Consider the following 16,240-nt stretch of genomic DNA (forward strand, 5'->3'; position numbering starts at 1 on the left):
ACAAAAGTTAATGGAAACAAATTTTTCAAATAATCACTCACTTATCAATATGTATAATTTGCCAGCCAAATGCTTTTTAAAAAGTAGTAAGTATCTTATTATTACACATTAAAATTTACATGACATGGTCTCCTAACCCTGGGATTTAAACACCAAATGTTTTAATTCTGAATACAAAGAGACATTCACATACTGAATTTCACAATATTCTGGAACGAGTTACAGTCAATAGTCAAATGAACAGAACATTCCACTTGCAACTCACACATAGTTGTTACAAAAAAAAAAAATGTAACTCATTGTTCAGAGATGGATTTGTCCATTCATTTCTGCTTGGTTAATTGCTGCTTGATTTCAGTGGTTAAGAGATTTTGGTTGCAGTAAAAAATGTCTACTTGTGTGTGAATTCATAACCTCAAAAGCTCAGAGCAACTGGTCTTGCTCCCCAGTGTGTATTTTTCTATCTACAACAGTCCAAGGTGAGACAACCAAATGGATACTTGAACACAGGATTGTTTCATTTCCTGTGAAAATCTTTCTCCAGGCCCTGGGGAAACACCTATGCATTTTACGTCCGGGATTCACTTATTCAGGGCATCTGAGGTCACTGTGAGGAAGAAAGAAGGGAGACTAGGAGCCCCTCCCCTCCCCTCCCCTCCCCTCCTCCTGATGCCAGTGTCTCACCTCCAGCAGGGGAGTCCTGAGCCTCTCTTCTCTCCTGCCTTCCAACACTGATGACATTCCATGTCCGTGCCCAGGGGGCCAAGCCTTCCCAGCAGCCCCAGACCGACCAGGTCCTGTTGAACTTGGATGCACCAGTATTGCAAGGCTGGTCACAGTCCAACACCCTCGTGTGTGTGTGTGTGTGCATGTGTGCACGTGTGTGCACGTGGGCACACCCATGCTGATTTTCCACTGGCTTAGAAACTCAGGCAGAAACCCTGTATATTTCCTTCTCTATTCCACAAGCCCAGTACAGGGCCTGCCACCTAGGAATTCATGCACCAATGAGGGTGAGAAGACTGCTTACAAAAGGGGTTGTGACCATCAAATGCAGCTGCAGCCAGGGAACGCCTGCATTCCAAAGCAGCCCGCCATGGGGACAGCCTCCGGTGGCACTGCAGGGAGCCCTGTGAGTCTGCACTTGCTTTGCCTTCCCTCTCCTCTTTCCTTTCGTCCTACTTCTGCCATCTCCCTCCTCAGGCTTCCCTCACTGTCTTCTCTTCCCTCTTGTCCCACTGTCATGTCCATAGTAGCATCCTCCCACCCCACTGTCCTGGTGTTTTGTTCCTGCTCCTTGTGTGCTAGGGTGCCATTAAAGTTGTCTATTAGTTACAAACCCCAGGGAGAAATCTGATGGTGCTCAGCAGAGAACCCACCTGCATGTGGGTGCACATGCACACACACACAGGCACACACAAAGGCATATCTGTTTAAATCAACACAAGTATCTCTACATGTGAATATACACGTGCAATTCACATTCACAGGTCCTGGTACAAAGTTGCAATTTTTCTGACTGCTATAAAAGATGCCAGTTTTAAAACTGTGCATTTGTTGCTTGCAAACTTTATAAATATGTGTAAACCCCATTATAAATAAATCGTGGCTGGCAGATGGCGTTTTTAATCTACCGGCAATGGTTGCGTGGAGTTTATAAGTGCTGATTAATCCTCTGCTTTTGAATTCACTGCATGGACCCTGGGAACTACGACATGAAAAGGGGATGAAGACTTCATCATAAAACAGAGGGTGGGGGGAAGCCACCAATAAATGACAAAAACTCTCAAAGACAATCAGCTGCACCAATATCACCTTGTGTGTTGGAAATGCAAAGGCTCAGGCCTCAGTCCCAATCCACTGAGTCAGGGACAGACGCAGGCTGCAGAATGCTGTCATTTGTGGGTGAACCAGCCAGTCAGGTGGTTCCAATGCCTGCCTTTCACGCCAAGTTTGTTTACTCAGAACATCTGTCTCTGCCCAAGGACTTCCTAGATGGCAAAGTGTGCTCAGGTGTACTCAGGGATGATCAGACACTGTCCCGAAAAACAGCCTTCCACCAATGATGGGCTTGGTGAATAAAGGCCCACCTTCCACCCCTGACCCCTCCACTGGGCTGCTTCTGAGGTGTCGCCCAGGGGTGGTGTCCCAGTGTCCACAATCATGGAAGCTTGACAATGCCACCTTACTGTCTTCCTTCCCCACTACAAATAAATTGGATACGCTCGAAGCCTCTTCAGGTTCTGCTTCCCACAGAACCCCAACTAAGTCAGAGGAAAGAGAGCGCCCCTTCCACCGGAAAGACTCGGGCTTTGTGCCTCCCGACGTGGCGCAGGGAGGGAAGGCCGGAGGACAGAAGCATTCTTGCCATTTTCATGAGGCTGAGCCTCATGTGCAAGCCCTAGAGGACCCTGGTATGTCCTGCGTTCTTTCCGAGATTCATCCACTGACTATGGCCATTTTCCAGAAGGACCCCTAGCTCCAGTTTCCTCATCTGCAAAACATGGGTCCCCTCCAACTGGACCATCCTGTAAAGCTCCCTTGTTATCCTACACCAGGTTTAGTTTTTCACTGTGTTCCAGGAATGGGATTCTCCTTCTTTGCCTTTCTTAGAAAACACTTCAGAAGTTCCACGAGAACCAGAGTGCTATTCTGAAACCCACCACGAAGCCCTGTCTGGGTGCAGTGATCTATTTTGCAGTCTTTCCAGATCCTCCTACCCACTTCCAATCTGGCTGTCACCATCCACAGAAAGGGATTTACAGATGGCATGCAACCTTGGGCCAGTGAGAGAGAACTGATGTAGGCTTTTGTGAATGAAGACTCTCAGCAAGTATCTGCTGGCACATCACACATTCATCACTCCCGACACTCTCACACAGGGACTCTGTGCAGCCACTTGGGGGTGTGGAGCTAGCCATGGCTCAGAGAAATCCAGCTACTGATATGCCCCAGGCCGTGTCATGCCGGGCATGCTGGGGCTGAGGACAGACAGGGGTGTCCACCTGCTGCTGGCACCACCCCAGAGGTGTCTGTGGTGTAGGCTTCTACTCAGCCCAGCTGGCGTTCATGTAGCAGCCACCGCAGAGGAAATGACAACTGGAACTGCCCTGACCCTCACTTAGATAATGGGGTCATCCAAGTATTTGATGATCCTTGGAAGAAAAGCTTCATTGCAGCAGCTGGGCATCTTCAGAACCCTCGAGAGGTAAGGAGGCCAGACATGTGTCAACAATGACCCTAAGCTGACAGGTCATCTTGGGTTCACTGCTCAAAGGGCCTGACCCTTCCTCCAAGCTGGGCCTTTACCTCCACTCATGGCCTATCAGTTTTTGTCTTCATTAAAATTTATCTGTGACTCCCTCTGCCACCAGGCAAGCCTCAAGGAACCATTATACATGGCCCAATGGGACCTCGGTCCATTTACCCCAACATCCAAGATGGCCTTAGACAGAATAGGCACTCATGCAGGTTGAGCAGGAACCCAGACCTGTGGTCCTGCAAATGTCAGAAGCCCCACCCATGGTGACTTAAGGTTGGGATTTAAGACTGAGTCATGAGACCCTGTCATGGTCAGCCGGCTCACCCAATGCTACAGGGAGCCCGTTCAGGGACAGCCTGAATCACAGCTGACGTAGGCCACAACGACCACCCCATGGGAGCCCCAGGGCTTCAGTGGGACAGAGATGTCATCCGAAGCACAGGTTGCTCACCCAGGCGGGCAGAGGTAGGAGGGGGTGGGCATGGGTCTCCAGGGTCACTGTGCCAGAGCAGAGAAGGACAAATTAAGACTGCTAGACCCCATCTGGCACTCCCAGAAGAAGCAGAGTTCTGGGTGGGGTGGCGGGAGGTGCTCATGAGAAGGAGAGAGAGCTCTGGCATACTCCCACAGGCCCAGGGTGGCCCGGCACAGAGTGTGGCTACTCTGCCCTGGGAGTCAAAGCTCCGTAATGCACCAGGAGTGCTGATCTGCCACCCTGCCCCACCCAGGCAGAAATGCAGTCTGAGATTCATGGGGAAGCAGAGCCCAGGTGGGGAGGGAGAGGCTCCATTAGGTGTGCCTCCAAATCGTAAGCTCCGAGCACAGGCTGGCACACGGCAGAGCAGCATAGGTCTGCCGGCAGCTGGCTGCATGTCCTGGAGCAAGCCTCCGTTGCCCACGTGGGAGTGTGGGAGAAGGAATGCGGCAGAAGAGATGCAACGACCCATGGGTACGCTACCAAGCTTTACAGAACGAAGGGAACGGAGATTAGAAGATCCCTGTCATTCGCCACATCTCAAATCTGCTTGGAGATGTCGTTCCTAAAAGGGAATGGGGGTTTTTTGACTTGGCATTATTTCCGTGTAACCAATCTTGTCATCTGAAATCCAAATCACGTATTTTAAATTAATAGCGAAATGTAAAAAGATTTGATGCCAATACTTTGGATTTTATAAATTGATTTCCATGCAGGAAAAAAAATGTATGCTGTCTATCTTCCACTAAACCAACACTGACTTCAGCTAAGAGGGCTACTAGAACCATGGACTTCTTACTCCCCCAAGAGGAAAATAAAATAAAATGGTTCTTAGTTTTGGTTTTCTATTGTGCTAATGCCGCTGAAGATGAAGATTTGGGCCTTTCACAAGTAGGAGATGAAAGAATGTTCAAAGAAGATAATTTCACAACATTTTTATGTATAGTAGATGCTCACACAGGAGGATCAGAACAGAATATGTGTGTACTGGGGACAGCTTCCCAGGGGACAGACATGCAGGGTGATTCAGAGCTACCCCAAAGCCTATGTGGTCACAAGGCAGGAGCCTGAGCAGCTGCTACCAGCTGCTACCACTTTGTCAGTGCCACTGCTGCTGGATGACACGGAGCGGGGTGCCCAGGCTGGGCCTGAAATCAACAGTGTAGGAAGTGCAAGGGGGTCTACATTACTGCCAGGCTCTCCAGAGTCCCAATCCACCACAGAACATTCTGGAAGACTAACTCAGCCATCAGCTTGGATTCCTTGGACCCTTCAAGGACAGAACCTCCAAAGAAGGCTGCATACATGAAGTTTGGGACTTACCCAACCCATCCTCATCTATTAACTCCACACGTTCCCAAAGCAGAAGTGGAGTGCACATACTCAGTATTAGAACTTCACAAAACATGACTCACCAGATATACTTAAGTGTCCTCTCAATTCCTCTCCAAGCATCTAGTTTTACATGACCCAGCTCTCGGTTATGAACAGAGAATCATTCAGTTCAACTGGCCAGGGATGACATGTGCTAACAGGACCAGGGTGACACTAGAGGAGGTACCAACCAATGACGGAATCATCCAACTATTTTGAAAAGACAACAGGGCAATCTCAGCCCCAATATTTTTTAAAAGTCATAGCATGGCCAACTTCCCAACACCAAGGATCTATCAGAAAATGACAGCATTTGATCTGGAAGGAAGAGAGTCAGGACGAAAAGCTGTGGCCTGGGGCACTCACCCTGTCCTCTGAGCCTCTGGGAAGCCTGTGGGGCAGCAAAGCGGTTCACCATCCCTCACTCCAGGGGAGGAACCTCCTCCTGAGCCCATCCAGACCCAGGAGGACCGGCCAGTGAGCGGGTCTCCAGGGCTGAACTCTGCACACTTACATGCACCTGCCCTCCCGCATCTCTGAGACACGCTTCTCCCTCTATTGAAGACAAAGGGTAGGTGTGGGGCTGTTTCACCTGCAGCTGTTACAGGCAGCCTGTGATCAACCCACTGGCTAAGAATTTTCCTCCGCTGTCTTCCCCACATCCTCATTTGATCATGAGCTACATCTGCCAGTCAAGATCTTGATGCATGGTGTTAATTTTGTGCCATATTTGGCCTTACATGAATCCCTGCACATAACTGGGGCCAAGGGTGACAGGTGCCCATGCTCAGCAGGACCCAGAGGAGCATCTCCTGCTGTATGGTCAAGCTGCAGCAGGTGGCCCTGCGGTGGAAACCCTGTGCACACAGAGCCCCGCGGTACAAGGAGCAGGGAAGGCATTGCCCAGGAAGTGGAAGGAGGAGGCTGACTGAGCCAGCCCAGCTAGTCTCAGAGCCGAGTTCCTAATAGTACTTCAAATGCAGGGTTAGACACTCTTTTGGCAGCTTGCTGCCTTATTCTATTACAATTCCGTGTTTATTATCAAACCTCCTGCTTGCTTTTGTATTGTGCTTATTAAGTAAAACTGCAGGTTACACCTTCCTAGTGAAATCTCTCAGTGGAATAGGTCAGTTGAGTTAAATTTTTGCCTGGACAACTACAGTCAAACTTTTTTGTTTGTTTGTTTTTCATTAAAAACATACAGCACAGAACATTAGTCTTACATCTTTCTTAGTCTTAAAAAATATAAATATAGAGGGATAATTTATACAGGATGTATAGGTATGTACACCTTTAATATGAGAAACTGGGAACAAGTTTATGAAACTTGAACTTGAAGGGAACCTGCCTTTGGGGGCTTTTGAAGAAGGCTCTGTGCCCTCAGGCAGCTGCCCCAGTTCCTGGAGCGGGAGACTGTCGCCCCAGGTCCTCCTGACCTGGTGCAGGCGCTGGAGGAGGGCCGGGCCGGCTCACTGTCTCCTCTCCACTGGCTGCTGGAGGCAGAGCTCGCTCCCGGCAGAGACGATGGGCAGGCTGCTTTCAAGGTGGTGGCTGATGAGGTGGCTGATGCTGTCAAAGACCCTGTCCTTTGTCCGGATCTGTGCGGGAAGCAAACAGAAAGTTGAGCAGGTCCCACAGACAGAAGAAAAGCAAACACACTGTATCCAGAGCCACATCTGAATTGGCCCAAGGGCAAAGGCCTTTCTGGGACTCGGGAATCCCAGACTTCAGAGGTGCTGTCTACGAAGACCCTGGTCACTAAGTGCAGCTGGTCCATCCAGTCCATTTCATCTGCCCACCCCTCTGAGACAGAGCCCTGAATGTCCCAGCACACTGCTCCGTGGACCCTGTCCACCTGGTTCCCCCCGTCCACCTGGTTCCCTCCATCCTGACCGCACTGGGGCACAGCCTTCTCCAATCTCAGCAACCAGGGGCTACCACACCTCTCCATCTCCATTCCTTCCCTCACAGAAGCTTCTGCCCAGCCTCCTGCACTGGACCGCTGGGGTCTAAGGACTCCTGTGCCCTTCTCACCTACAGGCACAGTTGTTGCCTGGCCTGGAAGTTCTTCCCCCTGAGAACCTGGCTCAGCCTCAGCCTGGATGACAGAACCTCCAGGTGGCCTCTCTCCCTCCACACCTCCCGGCCGGCCCCAGCGCATATATGCTGCCCTCACAGGGCGGGCCTGGCTGAGACAGGAGGGCCGAGCTACGCGTGCCTGGGCTTTCAGTTCTAGAGTCGAGCACAGTGTGTGCCCCATGAACTTTTCCTGAATATAAAAATGGGAGGCAGAAGCAGGGTTAGCACCTGTTCTGCTCACTGGCCTGTACTGTGGTCCCTGGGAACCATAAGCCACCTCTCCCTGGAGTCGGTAACTTTTATTGCTATACCAGCTCACCTTAGAGCAGCTCAGCTTTGCTCCTTTGAAAAGTGAGAGATGGGAAGTGGATGCCTGGCTGGACCCATGTAGCCCTCACAAGCCAGGTTGCCCAAGTGCCCCGGCCCTCCTTCTGCAACTTTAGGAGATTCCTCTTCACCAGCATTCATATAAGATGTCAGGAGCCCATGCTCTCTCTGAGGTGTATGCATTGCAGAGCTCACCCAAGGTGCTCTGAGAAGTGCAAGCCATGTTCTCAGGGCTCTACCAATGAGCAGCTCAAGGTAACAGCAGAAGCTTTGAAATGAGGATATTTTCCCCTACGTGATTTCCCTTCACCTTTCTCTGTAAGCCCTGGAGCAGGAAGAGACTTCCTAGCTGCGGAGGCCCCTGCTCCGTGGCATCCAGCCTCAGCAATGATGAAATCTGTTGGATGAGTATGGAAACACATCTTTTTCGCGAGACTTCCCAGCACCGTTTCATGGAGAAGGTTGTTTAATTCTCTGGAAACTCCCTGGAATTTCTGACCCAAAAAAGACACCCTGGTGATGCATTGCTAAGTCTTTAGCATCTGGGGCACTTAGAAACTCAGAGTGAGAGCAGTATTCTTGGGGTGTTGCCTTAACATTAACCCCTTGTTTCTATTTTTTTTTTTTTAATAATATGTCGGTTCTGGAGGAACTGGGTGGATGAAAGAAGGGTTATGATAGAAAGTGCCTGAGATAGCAAGGCCAAGGCCCAAGCCACCTGAGGGGCATTCAGCAACCCCACGCCCAGGCCACAGCCCAGGACAATCCCATCAGAAGCTGGAGGAGGGGGCGGTGATGGTCTCACAGTGATTCCAACATGCTGCCAAAGCTGAGCACCGCCAGGTGGTGTCTGCAGTACACAGCTGGCCATCGCCAGCACATAGAACAAGTCGTACATTTTGCTCTTAAATTAAATAAAAGGGTCAGTTCACCGAATTCCTATAAATACTTGCTAGCACTTCAATCTGGCTCCTGTCTGGGAAACTTGCAGCCCCTAGAGCCATCTGTGTGGGTCCCCACGTGGCACTAGAAATGCCAGGGGCTGATTAAAACCACCCAGCCCCTGGGACAAACCTAGGCTCCAGACACCTAAAAAGATTCTACCATAGTAAGGACACACCGAATGCTAACCCCAGACAACTGTGCAGAGCTCTGCGTAGCAAAGAGGAAATTAAAATGGAGAGAAAAGCTTCATTCTTATCAGTCTCCAGAGAAGAGACCAAAATAGGCATATATTTAAAAAGAAGAAGGGTCTAAGATCAATAATCTAAGCTTCTACCTTAAGACACTAGAAAAAGAAAAGAGCAAATTAACCTAAAGTAAGCAGAAATAAAGACTGAAAATGAGAAATCAGTGAAATTGAAAGCACGGAATCAACAGAGAAAATCAGTGAAACCAAAATATTAACAGAATTGTTGAGCTATTAGCAAGGCTAAGGAAGATGAGCAGTGGAGGGACAAAAATCACAAGTAAAAATGAAAGAAAATCACTGATCCCATGAACATTAAAAATATGGTAAGGGAATACTATGAACAACTCTATGCCCATGAATTTGATAAACCGACATGACACAATGGACCAAGTCCCTGAAAGACACAATCTGCTAAAACTCACATGAGAAGAAACAGATGATCTGAATAGGCCTACCTAGTAAAGAAATTGAATCAATGGTTGATAACCTCCTCAAAAGAAAACACCAGGCCCAGATGGGTTCATTGAAGATTTCTTTTTCTTTTCTTTCTTTTTTTCAGAAAGCTTCAAGTTGTTTTTTTTTTTAATTTTACTATTATTTTTTAAAAAAATACACAACAGCAGTGGAATGCATTACAATTCTTTGAGGAAAATTTAAACTAACTTTCTAAAATTCTTTCAGAAGCTAGAATCAAAGAGAAATACTTCCTGATGCATTCTATGAAGCCAGATATTATAGGAAAACTATAGAACAGTATCTCTAATGAACATATATGCAAAAATCCCCAACAGAACATTATCAAATCAAATTTAACAATGTATAAAAACGTATACGTCACAACTGAGGGATTTATTTCGGATGTTTAAAGTTGGCACAAAATTAAGAATCCATATAGTATTTATTACATTAACAAGTTAAAGAAGAAAAAAATCACATGACAATATCAATAGATACAGAAAAAGTATTTGACAAAATCCAACACCCTACCTGATTTTTTAAAAAATCTCTCAATAAACTAGGGATAGAAGGGAAGATCCCAAACTAAAAACCTACAGATAATATTATAACTAAAAGTGAAAAACCAAAGTTTTTCCAGTAAGATTCGGAACAAGGCAAGGATGCCCTTTCTCACCATCCTTTCCAATATCATACTAGAAGTCCCAATGTCTTGCTCAATACAATAATACAAGAAAAGGTATTCATATTGGCAAAAAAGAAATAAAACTACATTTGTTCACAGACTCATGATTATCTCTTAAGAAAATCTGAAAGAATCAACAACCAAAAAAAACCCCTCCTTGAACTAATAAGCAATTATAGTAAGGTTGCAAGTTACAAGGTTAATACACAAAATTCAATCACTTTCCTATATATTTGCAATGAAAGCGTAGAGTTGAAAATTAAACTACAATCCCACTTGCATTAGCATCCCCCAAAATGAAACATATAGGTATTAATCCAACAAAGCATATATAAGATCTATAGGAGGAAATCTATTAAAGTCTGATGAAGAAAATCAAAGAAGAACTAAATATGGAGAAGGTATACAAGGAATTCCAAGGTATTCCATGTTTACGGACAGGAAAACTCAATGTGGTCAAGGTGTCAGTTCCTTCCAAATTGATCTCTAGAATCAATCAAAATCCTTCCAAGTTATGTAGTGTTGGCCAACTTTTTCTAAAGCTTAGCTGATTCGGGGGAAAAGATCCAGAGTAGCTAACACAATACTGAAAGAGAAGAATTTGGAGAATTGTCACAATTGAACTTCAAGAGTTATCACAAAGTTGTAGCAATCAAGACACTGTGATTAGTCGAGATTGACAGACAAATAGATCAATGGAACAGAACAGAGAGCCCAGAAACAGATCCACACAAACATAGTCAACTGAATTTTAGCAAGAAGCCAAGGAAACACAAGAGAAAAGACAGTATGAAAAAAAAAAAAAAACAAAAACCTCACATGTAAGACAATGCAAGATATTCAGAGGTGGAATGATTAGGTTATGAGAACTGTAACCGAATCACTGGATTAATTCACTGATATGGATTAGTTGAGAGGTAACTGTAGATAGGTGGGGTGTAGCTGGAGGAGGTAGGGCACTGGGGGTGTGCCTTGGGGGTTTATCTTTTGTCTCTGGGGAGTGGAGCTCTCTCCCTCTTCCTGTTGCCATGTCCTGAGCTGCTGTCCTCTGTCATTCCTTCCACCATGATGGCCTTCATCTTGGGCCCAGAGCTAGGGAACAGGCTGATCATAAACTGAACCTCTGAAACCGTGAGCCTAGATAAACTTTTCCTTCTCTACATCTTTCTTGTTGGGTCTTTTGGTCACAGCAATGAAAAAACTAACCTAAACACGGGGAGAAAAAAAACAACAGTTAATTTATCTAGAGACAGAACTTAAACTCTTTTAAACATTAACTCAAACTATATTACAGACTTCACTGTAAACCAAAACACCAGAAATTCAGAAAAATGGCAGAATAAAGGAACCTACGGTAACGGAGCTGCTCTCTGAGGCTCAGTCAAGACATGGGTTCTGTAGCTGCAGGATGATACAGAGGGATTGTGGGAAAGTGCCGGAAGGCAACGCCAAGAGCCAGCAACCAGGTGAAACCCAGAAATACCAGTTTTTGGATTAGAAAGAGAATTAATAATAATAAAAAAAAAAAAAACTAGACTGCACCAGAGCCGGCACATCGTGGCCCAGAGGGCGGGGAATCTTTGCTCCGATAAGCTAAAAGAAAGTTTCCCAGGGAATTTAAGAAAAGCAGGCTCTTCTGTCCAGCAAAATCACAATCTCAGCAGAAAAGACACTCTGACCCCGAAAAGTGAGCAGGTGCAGGAGAGACCTGGCACGTCCCACCAGCTCTTGTGAAAGTGGAGAGGCAGCACCACCTGAGAAAGCTTCCTGGTTTCAACTTTCTGCACAGAAAATTAGAAATCTTGTAGCTTTCCTTCTCTTCCTCTCCTTCCTCCCTCCCTCACTCCTCCCTCCTCCCTCCCTCCCTCCACTGTTGTGGTCTTTTCTTGCTCTCTTTTCATGCACCCAAGACCCAGTGGCCACCCAGGCTTTACTTCTCACTGGATCAGTGGGTGCTCAAGCCATGAGTCAATCTGGGCTCAGGAGCAATACTGGGTGGTGACAGGAGTCACCGCTGCTGCCATGGATCAGTCTTCAAAGAAGAGAAAAGAAAAGGGTGTTTTTATTTGAACAAGGGGCAAGGCTGACAAGGTATGGCGGTGGGTGGGGTTGGAGTCCCGTGGGAAGCTGCTGCCTGAAGCACCCACTGGCAGGCTGACCATCGCCCCCAGGCCCGAAAGTGTGCAGAGGGTCTGCTGATGCCACCTGGGCACTTCCCACACACTCTCCCCAGCACACGGACTAGCCCTCTTGGGACTGAGGGTGCAGTACAGTGCTGATCAGTAACCAGGCCACCCGAGGGACTGGGCTGACCGCAGGGCCTGCTAGAACTGCCCTCCCATTCAGCACACAGACTCCCCAGCAACACGGCCCAGTTTGGGTCTGAGCTGACAGAGAACAAACAGCAACTTAATTGTGTCACAAACCACCTTTTAGCTTAGAGATTCTAAAACCAAAGCCTCAGAGAGAAGTCTCTCCATTTTCAAACAACTCAGCAAGGAGAAAACTAAATGTTTTTTTTTTTTTTTTAACTATTGCTGTTGCATTAGAGATTATTGTATAAAGTGTTTTCTTGTGTCTTACTTTACTATTTGTTGTTTCATAGGTCTATCCAATTCTGTGTATTTTTTTTCAATTAATTTGACTGTTTTTCTTGACGACTCTTCTTCTTCTTTCTCATCCACACGTGTTCCCTTCTCTTTCATCCTTCTTCTCTCCCCATTTTATCTGTTTCCATTCCCTCTCACTCTTTCTTGCCTTTCTCCCTTCTTCCAATATAATTTAGCATTAAGTGTGCAGCCATTAATGCCTAACTCTGAAACCTATTCTGTACTCTTTCTAACTTTTCTCACTGGTTAGTAGAGTTGTAGAATTATTACGTTTCTAAATGTATGATGCTATAATTTCTGCTCTTAGGTTTCCACTGTCACTTATTCTCTTTTCTCAAAGCAGGGCTAGTGGTACAACTAAGCACCTTCATTACACTGATTGGATGCTTTGAAGCTAAGAAATAAACTCAGCTCAGAGTTTATGGTAAAGAGATAACTGCTTCCTAAATAAGAAGAGGAGGAACATCACAACAGATGCAAGAACAACAGAGAATGTCCAGAACCATGAGGAAACAAACCCCTGAGACATTTCCAAAAGTTTATAACCCCCCAGTCACTCAATCCACAGATATTGAAGTGAAGAAATGCTGGATGATGGATCTGAAAAGCTGTTAAAATGACTGACCTGTGAATTAAAAGAAGATCTCAGGAATGAACCCAGAGAGCAAAAACAGGATATGAATGAGCATTTCAATACAGAGACAGAGATTCTGAAAAAGGAACAGAGACCTTGGGAATGAAAGACATAATAAGTCAAGAAAAAACTCAGTTGAAAGTCTTGCCAACAGATTAGATTAAGTAGAAGACTATCTTGGAGCTCGAGGACAAGGGAGACAGACTTGAACATTCAGATGGTATTAAAGAAAATAATAAGAAACTATGATCAGAATGGATCAGAATAGATGGGACAACATTAAGAGACCAAACGTCAGGCTCACAGGTATTGAGAAAGGAGCCGAGATACAGGCCAATGGCACTGGCAGCTTATTCAGTGAACTAATAGCAGAGAACATTCCAAACCTTGGGGTTGAGATGGATAGCTAGATACAGGAAGAATTTAGGATCACAGATAGACAAGACCAGAAAAGAGCCATTACACATTACAATTACAATGCCAAAATTCCAGGAAAAAAAGAAATGATTTTAGAAGTTACAAGAGAGATGGCCAGATAAGATTGAAAAGAAAACCAATGAAAATAACGGAAGATTTCTCTGAAGAAATCCTTAAGTCCAGGAGGGCTTGGAATGATGTATTTCAAGACCTGAAAGAAGAAAAACAAAAACAAACAAACAAACAACAACAACAATAAAAAAAAACCCTGCCAATCAAGATTTCTATCTCCAGCAAAAGTTTCCTTCAGAAATAAAAACCTCCCAAGGTAAACATAAAGTAAAGGAGTTTATGACTAACACAAGAGCTCAGGAAAGGATAGATTTCATTAGAATAGATAAGCAATTAGGATTGAAGCAAGCATTGCAAAGAAATAAAAATGACAGGAAGTAATACAGACCTATCTACAATAACACTGAATGTAAATGTTCTAAATTCTCAATTAAAAGACATAGACTATCAGATTAAAAAACAAGACCCAAATCTATGTTATCTGCAAGAAACACACCTCATAGGTAAAAACATTCACAGGCTAAAAGTATAAAGATGGAAAGGATATTGCATGCAATGGAAACTGCAAGCAAGCAGGAAGATCTCCTCAATCTGACAAAGAAAACTTCAAACCAAAATTAGAAGAGCCAAAGAAGATCATAACATACTTGTAAATGAAACAATTCCACAAGAAAATATAATAACAGTAAATATTTATGCCCCCAATATAGGTGCACCTGATTACATAAAACAAATGTTATTTGACATAAAGTCTCAGATTCCAATACAATAAAACTGGGTGATTTCTGTACACCTCAATCACAGATAGATAGGTAACTCAGTCATAAAATCAGCAAAGACACTATAGAGTTAAAACATAATTTAAATCAAATGGACATACCAGGCATCTGCAGAATATTTCACCCAACAACAGCTAAATATGCTTTGTTTTCAGCTATTTATATAATCTTTATCAAAATAGATCATAATCTAGGCCACAAAGTAAGTCTTAACAAATACAAAAAAGGTGAAATAATTCCTTGCAATTTAGCAGATCATAATGGAGTGAAGTTAGAAGTCAGCAGCAAGAAAAAACATAGAAACTAAACAAATACATGGAGACTGAACAATCTACTTTTGAATGATGAGTGGATCATTGAAGAAATCAGAGGAGAAATTTAAAATTTCTTAGAATCAAACAAGAATAGAAATACAACATACCCAAATCTCTGGAACATGGCAAAGCCAGATATAAGAACAAAGTCAATTGGAATGAGTGTCTACTTAAAAACTGAGAAAGATCCCAAATAAATAATCTGCATGTCAAGGTGTTAGATAAACAAGAAGAAACTATTTCAAAACCAGTATAAGCAAAGAAATAATAAAGATCGAAGCTAAAATTAATGGAATAGAGAGTAAACAGATAATAAAAAGGATAAATGAAACAAAAGAGTTGGTTATTTGAAAAGATAGACAAGATTGACAAACCCTTAGCCAAGCTAATCAAAAGAAACAGACGAATAGTGCCTCAGATTTTCCTATGAAACATAAAGGGAGGGTGTTTCCAAGCTCAAAGCCGCTATCGCCCTGATGGCCAAACCGGAAAAGGACATTTCAAGGAAAGAAAACTTCAAACCAATATCCTGACAAAGATAAATGCAAATATTCTTAATAAAATCCTAGCAAATTGAATTAAAGAAAAAAACAACACATTGCAAAGATTAAACCCCAGGTTGGTTTCGTTCCAGGGATGCAAAGACTGTTCAACATAAGTAAATCAATGAACATAATATACCACAGAAATAGAACCAACGGCAAAATGAGTTTCATCTCAGCAGTTGAAACTGAAAGCCTGCAACAAAATTCAACAACTATCCGTGATGAAAAAAAACAAAAAATTTTAAAAATCCTGAAGAGTCTAAGGACAGGAAAGAACTTGCCTTACCATGGTAACGGCTGGATAAGACAAACTCAAAGGCAGGACTCTAACAAATGAAGAAAAACTGAAGGCCTGTCCTCTAAAATGAGAAACAGGACAAGGATGTCCACTCTCACCCCTCCTATTCAACGTGGTACTTGAAGTTTTACCAGGGCAATCAGGTAGGAGAAGGAAGAAAAGGGGGTTAAAAACAGGAGAGGAAGGAGTCCAATTGTTGCCGTTGGCCAATGAAGTGATCCTTTACTTTGAAGATCCTAAAAGCTCCACCAGGAAATTTCTAGAGCTGATAAACAAATTCAGCCAGATAACAGGATACAAAGTGAATCTAAAAAACTAATAGCTTTGTTACATACCAATAATGGATCTGCTGAGAAAGAAATCGGGAAAATAATTTCATTCATTAATAACTTTAAAAACATAAAATAATTTGGAGTAAACCTAATGAGAAGTAAAAGACCTTTATGAAGAAAACTACAGAACATTAGAAAAAGAAATCAAAGAAGACACTAAAAGACCGGGAGACCTCCCGTATTCAGGTTCAGACAGAATGAATATTGTTAAAATGGCCATACTGGGCTGGGATTGTAGCTCAGCGCTAGCGCGCTCGCCTAGCACGGTGGGACCCAGGTTCGATCCTCAGCACCACATAAAAATAAAGGCATTGTGTAGTGTCCATCTATGCCAAAAAATAAATTTAAAAAATGGCCATAGTACCAAAAGTGATTTACAGATTCAATGCA

At 44.3% G+C, this 16,240-nt stretch overlaps 1 protein-coding gene across 1 annotated transcript in view; it reads right to left on the reverse strand.

Annotated features, from left to right (window-relative positions):
• Positions 1-6,580: 6,580 nt before the first annotated feature.
• Shc3 (SHC adaptor protein 3) overlaps positions 6,581-16,240 on the reverse strand; it is a 168,116-nt gene continuing 158,456 nt past the window's right edge. Inside the window, exon 12 of the mRNA XM_076837083.2 lies at positions 6,581-6,709. Coding sequence (XP_076693198.2) covers positions 6,581-6,709 — 129 coding nt within the window. The remainder of the gene's footprint in view (positions 6,710-16,240) is intronic.

The sequence above is a fragment of the Callospermophilus lateralis genome, chromosome 17, assembly GCF_048772815.1.
Source record: "Callospermophilus lateralis isolate mCalLat2 chromosome 17, mCalLat2.hap1, whole genome shotgun sequence".
Classification (NCBI taxonomy): Eukaryota; Metazoa; Chordata; class Mammalia; order Rodentia; family Sciuridae; genus Callospermophilus; species Callospermophilus lateralis.